General features: G+C 40.3%; 1 protein-coding gene across 1 annotated transcript in view; it reads right to left on the minus strand.

The window, feature by feature from the left end:
* RFTN1 (raftlin, lipid raft linker 1) overlaps positions 1-13,972 on the minus strand; it is a 95,477-nt gene that overhangs the window by 81,146 nt on the left and 359 nt on the right. The window contains exon 2 of the mRNA XM_058807336.1: positions 3,929-4,084. Coding sequence (XP_058663319.1) covers positions 3,929-4,073 — 145 coding nt within the window. The 5' untranslated portion in view covers positions 4,074-4,084. The remainder of the gene's footprint in view (positions 1-3,928; positions 4,085-13,972) is intronic.

Here is a 13,972-nt window from a genome sequence, read left to right on the forward strand (position 1 = left end):
TAGTCTGCTTTCCTTGAAAGCTTGGATAGTCTTTCCATAAACACTTCACTTTCAAGTAAATCAGTTTCTAACACTGGGCAACATAAAAATGAAGCTTACACCTGCAGCCTTAAATCTGTCTTTTGCATCTATGCATTATTTACACAGCACTCAAGTAAGTGATCAAACATTGTTTTCCACTGGACATACATCTGCATCAGTGCCAAGCAAGGCAAAAGTTCAGAAAATAATAAAAAAATTTAATAAAGGAGCATATTTTCTTACATTCTTTTAGCTGTGCATGTCAGAAGATAAACAGTAACCAAAGACAGCCAGCAAGCAAAGTTAAGTTTCTAGCTAACGTTCCAGAAAAATGATTTTCAGGACAGTTTTATCCCTGTTTTCAAGAGAGTGATGCTAAGGGAATGAGCATTGCCAGAAGGTCAAGGGAGGTGATGCTGCCTCTGCTCAGCTCTGGAGAGGCCACATCTGCAGTGCTGCATCCAGTTCTGGGCTCCTCAGTACAAGACAGACATGGAGTGTCTGGAGCAGGTCCAGCACACAGCTACAAAGTTGGTCAAGGGTCTGGGGAATCTTTCTTACAACAAAAGGCTGAGCAAGCTGGGCCTGTTCAGCCTCAAGAAGAGGCAACTGAGAGGGGAGCTCATTAATGTGTATAAAATATCTGAAAGGTGGGTGTGAAGAGAATGGAGCCAGGCTCTTCTTTGTGATGCCAACAACTAGGACAAGAGGCAATGGACAGAAGCTGTCACAACAGGAAGTTCCACCTGAATATGAGAAAGAACTTACTTACTGTGCAAGTGACCACACACTGGAATGGATTGCTCACAGAGGTTGTGGAGTCTCCCTCAGTGCAGATTTTCAAAAACCATCTGGACTCCATCATGTGCCATGTGCTCTGGGATGACCCTGCATGATCAGGGAGGTTGGACCAGATGACCCATTGTGGTCCCTTCCAAGCTCACTCAGTGATTCTCTGAGTTCATAAGAGTGTGAGCTGATTTAAAGAAGGTTCTATTTCTCTTCCTGACAATATGCTCTCTTCATTTCAACCAACTCCAGCATTCTTCAGACCCTTCCACAAGACACTGATACAGCAGAGGATAACCAAACAAAATAACCACATACCCTGCCAGATACACGAGTTAAATCAATTCACAGAGCTGATGGGAGGCAAGAGAGAGGAGAGCAGGATTTCCCCACATACAGCTGCAAAAACTTACCAAGAAAACCAGTCAGCCAAAGAGAACTTTAAACATAAGCCACATTCTGGAACTCATCTCTCATTATCTGGGTATCAAAATTGCAAATACACGCAGTTCTAAACTGCAAATATGACCAGTATCCACCTTTATGTCTCAAGTCAACAAGAGCTGCTTTTGGAACACAGGAAGAAATGCTAAGAACTTGGAAAACTTCTGGCAGCAACCTGTGAATTAGCTCCCACCTGCAACATGCAGATAATCACCTCCTTCTCACCATTAAGATTAAATAATTGTGAGAGATATAGTTATCAGAGCAATCATTGCAATAGAAAAGCTCCAGAGAAAAATGAGTACCTGTCTGCACTTCCAGGCTCACTAGCTTTGTAAACAAGGCCTAGCACAAGAATATAATAAAATACTCTGTAACCACTCATAATTTAACATGGCTTATTCTAAAAACCCAGTGAAGGAGAAAACCTGTGGAAAAAATGATGTCATGATACATACACACACTGGAAGGGCTAAAGTAGATTCACGGAAGATAGACTTCACAATCCAAATGGTTTTTTTTACACCTCTAGGAGCATTTCATTCTTAGAAGTCTCCAAATCCACACAGATAGAGGTGAAACACTCACTGTTAACTCTGTTTATCTGCAGAGGTTATTTCTCAGCAAAAACATAAATGAACCAGTGATGATGCAAAAAGGCTGGAATGTCATAACACCACGTAGTGCAACACGAGCCTTCACACAGCCAATGACTAGAACAGGGAGGGAACTGCCAATCCTGAGAGCACACAGTCATAAGTGGTAACTAAGGAAAAAGAGCAGGAACAATACTCTATCCCCCCACATCTGCCTATCTGCTGACATCTTCAGAGACTGGAGTGATGGGGATACAACATGTCAAAGCAGAACTCAGCAGAGCTGAAGAGCTTATGCTATTTGGCAAGCCCAAGAATCTGATAGAAGTGCTTCTACTAACAGTCTCCTTAAAGCCATGCCTCCTAAAATGTATTGTAACAATCTATGATGAGTAAGAAAAACATATACAAGTATGCTTTACAATGAACCTATGTATTTAATCAGACTTAGAAAGCCTGGGTTTAACTTTTTCTCTTTTTACCAGACATCCTCTGTGCCTGAAGCAAGCCACATTGCTACCACAAGTACTGATTCTTCCTCCACAGTGTCAAAGATGAGACTTCATGAGAGAACAGGATAATGCACATGCTAAAGCTTGAGAGGCACTCAGACAGAACAGTGATGAACATTCCAGAAAAGCCCAGAGAAGTGTGTCCTCAATATTAATTCATTTTTGCTAATGACACAACTTGCAATACATCTCAGTAAAAGCTGTCAAACTATCAAAGGACATAAACAGTTCACTTTGAAATAAAAACACATAAATGTCGAAACAACTGCAATACATAAACATGAAAAAAATTCCTCTCCCATTTGCTTGGTGCTCTCAATAACAGCAGTGCATCCCAATTAGTGTATCAAAAAACATAAGAGAACACAAATACAGAAGACAGGCACTCAAAGTCTGCAAAGACAAAACTTCTCGACTCTCACAACTGCCTGCAAGAGCACAGTCCTGTCCAATCACCTGTGCTAAACCTCCACCTTCTTCAAACCCAAGTTTGCTTGCAGCAGTTTTAAGACCCAGCCAATTCCCACTGCTCTGGGCTGACACACTGAGCTGCACGAGGTGTCTCATCAAGTGACAACCAGCAGCTCTGTCTCACACCACGAGAGACTTGAGGCTCCAGCTTCTCCTTTGACCTGACTTGCAAAACAAGAGAAGTTGCAGCACACTGCAGGGCACAGAGGCTCTACCGGGCGTCCTGCCAGCCAGCTCTAGCAGATTTTGGTACTGTGGTGTTTTATATATAGCAAGAAGCAGGTCCCAAACTTCTGCTCAAGCTTCAGATTCCCAAATGGTGTGAGGAGTAATTGCTTGTAGAACAGCTAATTCTGAAGTGAAAGAGGGCACAGGCAATGGTGTGAGCAACACTGTCAGAGATGCCTGACGTCAATCAGCAAGGAAAAACCCAGAATATCTGTGGATTGCCACAAGAATTAAAACCAGACTACTTCAACTGAAGAAAAAAACAAACGTAAAAAACGCATGAGATTGAATCTTCACCCCTTTGCTGATATTTTAGGTCTTCAGTGTCTCCCACTATCCTGTTTCCACCTACATGGGTGCACCTGTAAGTATCTATAACCAAACCAGAGTTATTTATGGCAAGCTATCAAAACTGAAGACACTAACTACAGCCTCTCAAAATACCTCTCACAGAGCCCAGAGGGCACAAGGGGAGCAAGGAAAATGAGCAATAAAGCATATAACCTTGCAGACCTGAACTGCTTACCATATGAAAATTGGATAAAATGCAAATCAAAGAAATAAAATGTCCACATCAGAGTAAAAACACAAACAAAAAAAAAAATCAAAGAAAACAAACCAAATAATGGGGGAAGGGTAAAAGAACCTAAAATCTGAAAACCTGTAACTAGCTATAAGGCTAAAAATTCACACAGAATTCTCACTAAGATCTCTGCATGGAAGCATTATGACTGAAGAAAAGGCATTTACGTAAAGAAATTGAAGACACTGTAAGAACTTAACAACTATTTAAAAAACATTACGGACCAATTAACATACCTACTTGAATAGAGAAAAAAAATCTAAAGAAAAATATTATGTACTTACTATCATTTAGTGTTGTGAAGTCCAAGAATCGATATTCATAGCAAACATCTATTTTGGTTTCTACCTGGGGCCTCTTCAAAGTTGAATAGATATTACCAGGTCGTTTTTCATCATGCTTCTCTAATTTGTTCAATCCACAACCCATTTCAGCAGTTCCTGATACAAAGAGGTAGGGAAAATGCATAAGCATGATTAACTTTGAGGTTTTTCCTTCTGGTTTCATGTCCCACACTAGTATTTTTAATTTTTAAATGCAAGCTGCCTACAAACTACATAAAATCATGTAATCAAATAAACACTCAGACTGAAGAATATACTACTCATATCTACCCTCAGGCATACTATTATTTTATTGGAAAATTGACAGTTTAATGTATGTATTTTGCAACTTTCAAATGTATTCAATGGTACATTCTGGAAGACACACATTCCATTATAAAAAGTAGCTGAAAATGCAAAATAACTTGCTAATATTAAGGCTGTCAACCTAGTAACAACTTCTATACATGCAGTTACTAAGAGAGCATCTAGTATTAACTTTTACACAGATCCCTGTAATATTCAAATTACTATCTAGCCTTGTAATTTAATGTAAAAAGCGAGTTCTCTCTGCAGAGAACTACCTGCATTTACAGAATAACCTCACTTCCTCCCACCTCATTTTTTTAGGAGATAATGGCACTTTACAAGCCTACCTTCAAAACAGAAGAGGCACCTGGCCACAGAACTGCATTAGATAAATCTAGTTCTCTTTAATAAGCTGCCAGCCCACAACATGTTAAAGGATTATTCCTGACAACCATTCCTGCTACACATTAAATGTTTCTCAATATCCTGCACATTATAGCTCATCTGGGTATGAAAGAATGGAAGAATTACTTGCTGAAAACATTCAGGTGATCCAAACCCTCAAATTCCTCTCAACAACACTGGTGGGGCTCAGACAAATTATTTCAACCAGCATCAAGTACAAAAATCAAAAGTGTGAAGATACGTCAGGTAGGCACCTGAGGTTTTTCATCACAACCCACCTAACATCCTGCCACCGCCTACACAGATAAAGTCATGCTCTGAGAACAGGGAGGGAAATGCAGAATAAGCCCCCAGTAACAGAAAGTGGCTCCCACAGGCCCCCCCAGATGCTCCAAGGCATGGGATCCATGGAGTGTGAACACACTGCATGGAGCACCAGGAAGGTCAGTGCCACAGCCCCCTGCCAGCTGTGGTACACAGCAGTGAGCACCTGAGAGAGCTCAGGCACAGATCAGAGCTGCCTTTACCTTGACATTCAGAAACCTAAAGCAGAGAATGAAAACCTTGCTCAGGTTCACCGTCTCCAAAGAGCTGCTCGTCAGCTTATGCCACAGCTCCATCCCCCAAGAGTTTACAAAGTTAGGCAAATATACAGCCCCAAGGTATTTGGAAACCACTTGCAGAAAATTACCTACATTTTTATTTATACTGTGGTTTAACTTTTATAAATTTTGTTCCTTCCTCATACTTCCTTGCAAAATCATTCTTATTAATAGTTCCCAAATCTCTTGCTGTATTTTGCTATGATAAATGCATTCTGCCTTTTCTGCCATTTCCTAGACAGGATCTGTGGTCCCTTCATCACCCCACTCACTCTCATTTGCATCACTTCTCATTTCTCTACATGAACACAGGTGGCCATATGCTCAAAATGAGATCTTAACAAGGCTGATGAAAATAACATTCATGCTTCCCTGTCTCTAGTGCAAATAATACACCTACTGCACCTAAAATCATCATTCACAGCTGAATCATCACATTCACAGTTTACTGTCAACTTCCTAGCAGACAAAGAATCTGTTTCTCCTTATTTTTATCCAACATAACTAACTGAGAAGTTTCCAGCTCATCTCTCATAACTTTTTTCTATTCCTTTGTGCTTCTAGTGCTCAGTAATAGCCTCACCCCATTCTCCAGCACCCCTGGAAGACAGAGCTGAAAGTTTTTCAGGGCTCAGCAATACCACCCACTTCTTATCATGTGCAAAGTCCATAAATGCACACCTACACCTTCCTGCAAAGTCTCTAATAAATACATCAAAATAGGACTGAACAACACATCAAACTTGAAAAAAGTAACACAGTAAATATTTGATCACACAGAACCAGGAAGCAGAAAAAACATTTGCTACAAAGACCTCTAGCATTGAGAAAACAGGCTGATGTGATGATATTTGTATTCCTGAAGTCTCAATATTTGGTGGATTCATCCAGCAGAAAACAACTTTCCCTGATTATTTTGAAGGAAAGGTAAAAACTACTTTAACAATTGCTATCAATGAAATCGAGGTTTGCAGACTCAATTTTTTTAATTTGGAATTTAAAGTTAAAAATCCTCATGATCTTTTTATGCTCCCAAAGTGATACTTTCCACCTTTTTTTTTTGTAATGACAACTATTACCATTAAAAGATTATTCTTTCATTTACACAGCAGTTTCTTCTTTTGCCTGTGCAGTTTATTTGCTTCAGTCTAAAATGTTGTTTATTTTAATACATAAACATGTGTTGCATATTAATGAGCCTAACAAGACACCAGGTATTTTTCCATGAGCTATAATGGAACACATCTAGCAGCATACTTGTGCTAAGGATGAATTAAAATAGTAATAAGTGTTAGCAAGTGTACTCAATTTCTTGTTTCAGCGATTGCCCAGTAATTCTTACACATCATAAGTACACAGGGTTTTGTAAGGAAAAAAATTTCATTTCAGAGGTCATTCTGCTGCAGTGCCTGCAACCTTTAGTTGTACAAATAACAAATAGTCTGAAATCCACAGGACTCTTAGACAGTGATGGCTGCAGAAGGAGGCCTTGGGGACTCTGCATTTCACATCACACAGTGTTTTGCATTCTTTCCCAAACTGGGGTGAAAGTACTAAAAAATAAAAGCCTGCACTTCCAGCAGCAGCCAGAGACACTCTCCTGTGCCTCTCCAGCAAACATTTTCTCAGCCCTTTGGAGAAAAACTCCTCCACCCTCACTACCCATGTGAGCAATGACCCCTGCAAACAGACAGCCACAAGTCATTCAGCATGAGCTACCTGCCCACCTGGGAATGGACTGAAAACACACTTTTTTTTACTAATTCCCTGAGTCACTGCTTCCTAGAAGACTGATTTTCACCTTTGTGCTGTTTAGCTAAAACATCAAACAGTATCCTTGAGGATAAAGGCTTCCTCACATTTCGCTAAGTATAGGCAGTTGTGTTACTTAAAGCAGGCATATGGAAAAGGATGATGAAAAAGGATGCTTTCACCTGAAAAAAATGAGGGATCAGAGGACAAAAATTAGGTTTCACAACATCAAAATCTTTTCCACAGTAATTAGAATACAAGTGCTACACCAGTAGAAAACAAATCTTCAAAAATTAAGTTCCTATTTTAATAGAGGACTTTAAGTATGAAAATAATCCCACAGAGGTAGGAATTCTTAAAAGTTTTCTCAAATATACTGATGATATGTGCATGACAAGTCAACACTCAATCACCAAATTCTGCTCAAAGTTATCCCACAAATGTCCTTCTGGGACAGCTTGCTTTATAACCTTTCAATGGCTTTTAACATCAGTTTTTAACAGTTATTACCTTCTTCCTTTCATTCACAGCAAAGTTAGTGCTGTTTAGTCTTTCCACCATCATCTGAAAGTATCTCCTTGCTTTTCACTTACAAATCTACTTGTCAACAGGACATTATTCACCTTCTTCATTTTCTACATTGCAGTTATCAAAGAGTGCTGTAAGAAATGTTCATCACTGCTGCATGCATTCCAAGTAATCTAAACTCACTCCCATGCACATTATCAGGTGTATTAGTTTGCTATAAGACACACTTAAGGTTACTGTACTACATACACTTATCCTGTCTTTCTATACCTGCATGTGAATTCCACTTTTATTCATATTAAACCAAAATATTATCACTAATATTCACTTTTTAGCAAGTTGAAAAACAATCCTTCAAAGACACTGCCAAATATTCAAATTCTTTTTGCTCTGCAGTAGGTTCTAAGATAAACATTTTCTTTTTCATTAATGCAGAAATTAATTATCAACTCAGAAGTTCTATACTTAGAAAAAAAACCTTGGAAAAGTAACATTTAATGAAGAACATTAACCCCTAAAATTATGATTTAGCTATGGGCTTTTACAATTACATATGCCAGAAAAACTAATTCTGTCCACAAACTCACTTAGATTGCAAATTAATCTTACATGTGCTCTATGATCTTGTTGATCTCAAACTGTTCATGTGTTCAGCCACATGATGATAAAACCAGAACTGAAACCCAAATCTCACAACAGATTGGGCTTTTTTAGTCTGCATCTTCACTTTAACTCTGCAAAGCATCAAGAATAGAAGATATGCTCAGTTGCAGAACAACAGCTAAGCCTGTAGTCAATTAATTCCTTAGTTCCTCTTGTGAAGGCCAGCAAAGGCCTTCACTGGTTAGGAAAGGAGCAGCTTGCTTCTGCAAACAATGCAAAATCTAACCCAGGATTTGAACATCCCAAACAAACTCCCAACTCACAAGCTGCAGAACAAACCTCTTGCTGCCACCTCCTCCTCCCCAGTAGGGTCCTGCATTGTGTATTTTAGGAGCAGAGGAGCTCTGGGGAGCATCTGAAGGTGCAGGTGCTGTACCTGGTGAAACCCATCCCAGCATGTCAAATGACCTGACCCTGAATGCTCCTCAGTATAAGTTTTATTGAAACCAGTACCATCCTTTGCCATGGAAAAAAACCAAATAAAAAAAAAAATACAACAAATTGTAGTCAGCAAGAGAAAAAAAAAAAAAGCCAGCAGTATTTCCACTTTTAATCACCTCTGTGATCCATGACAAGGAACGTATCTTGAATGTATCATAGGAATTTTTACAGCTCTTTTAGAGATGTGTCAGGTTCTCAACTGATGATTTCTGAACCTCAGCTTTGCTAAAATACCCTCTTGCAGCCTGAATTTGCTTTCTTGGGTTGCTAGTGTGTGTTCAAAATAGATGAAATACAACAACTTCAGAATTAGCAAAGAGAAAGGATAAAATAATACCATGTAGCTAACAACTTATTTTCTTGTTAACAGTGATTCAGAGCCCAGGATTCCCTTTCAGAAGAAAAAGAGCACAAAGAAAAGAGGGGAAAACAAAAAAACCCTTGCCTTCTATCTGATTTTCACTTGGGGGGTATACTGGGGAATAAATGAGGCTAATCTTCTGATTTATTGATCCATCCTTTCATGAAAATCCTTAACAATTTATCTCCAAGGAATAATAATGAAAATTGCACTGAAATGTAACAGAACCACATGGCTAATGGAAGCTTGAATAGATTACCAGAATAAGTAATTTAAGGGATGCTTATCAACTAAGTACATATTGGCTAAATAGTTTATTTCAACTAATCAATGCATAATGTCAATGACTACTAAGATGGATGATTTGAAAATAATTCCAAAACAATCATTTTAAATACTTATAATCTTAGAGTCAACTGCTAAGTATACAGCATTAGACTGAACATTCTAGCAAACATGTAAGTGAAATACACTACCAACTGAAATAGGAACAAGATAATTTTATTACTTACAATGGCATCCAAGGAAAACATGCTGTATGGAAAATTAATGCTTGTCAGCTTGTTTTTAAGCAAAATTAGTGAGAGCAAGCTTGCTTGCATTAACATATTTAAAGCATTTATGGGCCAAGACTAGTGAATGTATTTTGCAAGCTTTATCATGAATTAATTTATTTTTTAAAATACATATCCTAGGTTACTGCTAATGTTCTTTGCACAAAATATAGAATATAGTATTCTTACTGATGAATGCAGCAGCTGGAAAACAAGATAACTGCAATGTATTAACAGGTTTTCTCTCTTGATTTTGGTTAAGACCTTTCATCTTCATTCTTCCTTCCATGGGTAATACTTAGGTACCTCACAGGGATGCTGGAAGGCATTTACAAATAATTGCAGGACTTCACATTTGTTGTGCAGTAATGAGACATGCTTATTTTCTTAAACCCTCACTCCTGCAATCCTGACCTTTCCATTTTCAAAATAATAAGCACTTCATGCTCAGTTCACTTGCTGGCATGTGGTCACTTCATTCTTGCATCCTTCTCAGTCTAGGAAACACCAGAGTGTTCAGTCCCCCACTCAGCTCCAAACAAACCCTGAGAGTGCTTGCAAATTACAGTCGAGTCCCTTTCCTAGCATAGTTAAAGCAATGAAGCAGAGGAAGAATAACAAGGCAAAAAACCAGCATAACCAAAGCAGAGAATTAAAAACAGCAGACCTGGCAAACTGGGTGTACAGGTAAACAAAGAAAGCAGAATAGGATGCCAGGATGATCCTTTGTCAGTCCCCAGAAAAGAGCCATGCTTCTGACTTCTCATTTTTCCCACCCTGCACAGGTTTTTGTGAGATTACACCACCTAAGAAGGAAATTCCTTACTCACAGATACCCACTCAGTCGTTTATTTTTTCACTAGTATTACCATGCAGGAAGATATGTAAGCATATATTCAATAAATAATGCAATAATTTTTATTTGTATGGAGGGATCTGTGCTTAAGTAACTAATGCTTACCAAACAATTTGAAACATTCTGAAAAACTTGTGAAAAAGATACAAGGAACAATTACCATAAATCAGTCCCATCTATTGTCAGATGTTACAGCTGACCAATTTTTTTTTCACCACATATCTATGAATTTGACCAGTGCTGTCAGGATTTTAGACTTGAGGCTGATAACTAAATCTCAGCTTCTAAGAAGGTTGGTGAAAGAATAATCCCAGATTTATCCTTTATGATTGATTTGATTTAAATTAAACTGCAGAGCAACCCAAGTAAATCTGCAGTTAAGGTTTTCAATTTCAAAAAGTAAATCTCAAAAACTAAGGAATTCATTAGTAAGATGAACAGGAATGAGCAACTGGAGGATGTACAGGGGAGGTCTGGAACATGTTTAAACTACAATATGAGTATCGACAGAACTAGGAACCCAAGGAGTGACAAGAGAATTCATAAGAAGGTTTCCAGACACAGTGAGATGAATTACCTAATAAAGAAGGAAATGTAGAATAAGCAGAGAGCTTAAGAGACAGGAACAAAGTTCAGCAGAGGAACAGTCTCGGATCAAGAAACACCAGCATAAAATGAAACATGCCAGAAGCCAAGGCAAGCCGTGGAAGCCAAAGATACCACAACTCAACAGAAGCAGAACACAAATCAGGACTAATCTGGATTCATACCAAGACCTCTGGAAGACCTGTCATGATGAATTGCAGCCCCAATTGCTAGAATTAAAAACCGAACTATTTCATCAGATTTGGTACTGTCTCCCAGGGAGACAAGAAAATGTACTGACTACACAGAAAAACCAGAGAAAAACAGAATTTGGCCAATTAAGACAATTGCTGGTCTAGTTTCCAGAGTTTCTAAGCTTCAGGAAGAAAGCAAAGTAATACATGGATAACTATGATACGGATTCAGTAAAGTTAGAACACACTACCCTGACAGGTCTTGTAAACACAAGTTACAAAGAAAGCCCAGCACTAGCATGCAGCATGTCAAATAACACGCCAGCATGATAACATGATTTCAACAAACTCTTATTAGGTGCTATTGTTCTCATTGCAGAGTTCACATCACAGCTGGGGCTCGATTCTGCTGCCCCACATGACACGCTTACTGTGCCCTGTGCTGTCCCTGGGCCTGCAAGTCACCAGGCCACCTCTGTGTGCTCCCTGCCACCAGCCACACTGAAACCCCTCGAGGGAAACAGAGCTGGGCTGTGTGGGTGTGTGTGTATGTGAGCAACAGGGTGGGAGGAAGAGGAGCAAGCAGGATCAGAGAGAAGTGGTGCAGGAATAAGGCAAGCGTTGTGCTAGCAGCGGGGGCAATGTGAGGAACAGCAGGTTGGTGGGAGACCCCTGCTTCCCACGCCTCCCACACCACCCTGTAGCATTCATCCAAGATATTTAACACTTGCTGGTACCACAACACCATCTTCCAGTAAAGCAAAAGATTCAGATAATACCACATCTTTCTATAAAATACTTTTAGGCAGCGTATTTCTGGTCAAGATAACAAAGTGTTAATGTCAATGAACAATGCACAGGTAAATTTATGCCAAAATACCATGTGCAAATGTTCAAGCAAGTTGCCTCCATGCGGCAGGAGGAGACTACCGGATGCTAAGAAAGAGTACTGCTATCAAGAACATAAAAAGAAATCAGATTAAAAAACCTGACAAAAGTATCCACAGGAATTAGATATGAATCCAACTTTCTTTTAAAGTTAACCCCACAGCGAACAGGCATAAGAAACAGATGCATATTACAATGTATGCACAGCTGCTTGACGACAGTGAGTAAAACCATAGTAAAACACAAAACTACAGACTTGACAGTCCTGTGTTTACTGCCTTTTGCTAGTTTGCCTATGAGTACAACCCCAGCCACCTGATGAAGGCAAAAAGTAAAGTAGATCACTAGTGCAAGGTGTGAAGCTCTGGGATCTCACATGAAGATAGGGATGGAATAGTAGTTATGTGAATATTTTTTACTTACTTCAAATAGAGACTTCATCAACTTTGATTTTAATTCTTCACAAGTCTGTGACCCCAGATTTTCCACCACAGAGGCTGAGGCCAGTTCATTATACCCAATATGGTATTTGTGTTTCCCAGTACCACAGCTCAGAACTCCCTTAGGGTATTTAATCACAGTTGTATATACTCATTTCATGCTTCATTCTCAGACCGGGGAATGCCAGCATTCAAGAGGTGGAAAGCCCCTTGTCTAATGTAACTTACTTGAGGTTAAGCTAGATTCCTAAAATAACCCTTCATTCTGAGACTTTACTTTTTCCCTAGAAAAAACAGAAATTAAATACACATATGTGACCACTAGCATTGTGAAAACAAGGGTTACTGCCACTAACTTGTTATTCAATACCAGAACCTGAAATAGATTGGATTTATTAAAAATAAAATATAAAAGCAGATGTATAAAAAGATCTCCCCTTGTAAGCTAGAGGCCAGCTACATCTTGATAAGGTTATTCTCCTACAAAATAAATAAATAAATAAATTTTTTTAAAGGGAATTAAAATTGAAGCAGTATACAATCAGACCACAGCTTCCAAACTTTGGCTGAAAACACTCTTTCAGGTATAGTTATATTCTTTCAGGTATAGTCCTGGCACTCAGCAGCCCCTGGCTCAGCTCGCTCTCCGCTCCGAGCCGGGAGCGCTCCGGAGGGAAGCACGCTCAGGCGTAATGGAGAACAAATGTCTCCCATTAATTATTTGACTAAGCCGAAAGTATCAAAGAAGAACTGTAAAGTCCATTCAACTAAATTCCCCTTTTCTAGAAATACACGGGCTGTAAGAAGAGGCTGTTTTAACAAGAATTTAGACAAACCAGAGAGAAGAGAGATATATTTCACACTCAGACATAAAAACGCTGAACCACTGCCTCTTTACACTGTAAGAAAACCGTGCTGAAACAACATCAAGAACTTGAAAAGGCAATAAAATTGGAAAACAGCGACTGTAAAATCCCAGACCCCAGCCAGCCACACGATGGCACGGCACCGCCGCCTCCAGGTGCCCGGCATGTGAGGAGCGGCGCCAGGCTGGGCGGGCAGGCGGGCGCTCACCCGGCTCCCCTCAGAGCTCCCCCCTCTCCCGGCTCTGCCTCACCGCGCCGGGAGCTGGACGCAAATAACCATCCCACAGGCTGCAAGGGATTGCCGGCGATGTCGTCCCCGGTTTGCCCCGGCCGCGGGCAGCCCGGCGGAGCCCGGCAGTCTCCGCACCCATGGGCTGACAGGACGGCGCCGCCCGCCAGCCCTGCCGCCCTCCCGGCGGGCTCCGCTCCGGCCCCTGGGCAGGACCGCAGCGAGCGGACCCTCAGGAGCAGCTGCACAGCCCGGAACCCGGCCGGGGAGCGGGCGGCAGGCAGTGTCCCCCCTCGCCGGGCTCCAGCAGCCCCCTCCGAGCCCGGGCACGC

The sequence above is a fragment of the Ammospiza caudacuta genome, chromosome 1 (assembly GCF_027887145.1).
Source record: "Ammospiza caudacuta isolate bAmmCau1 chromosome 1, bAmmCau1.pri, whole genome shotgun sequence".
Lineage (NCBI taxonomy): Eukaryota > Metazoa > Chordata > Aves > Passeriformes > Passerellidae > Ammospiza > Ammospiza caudacuta.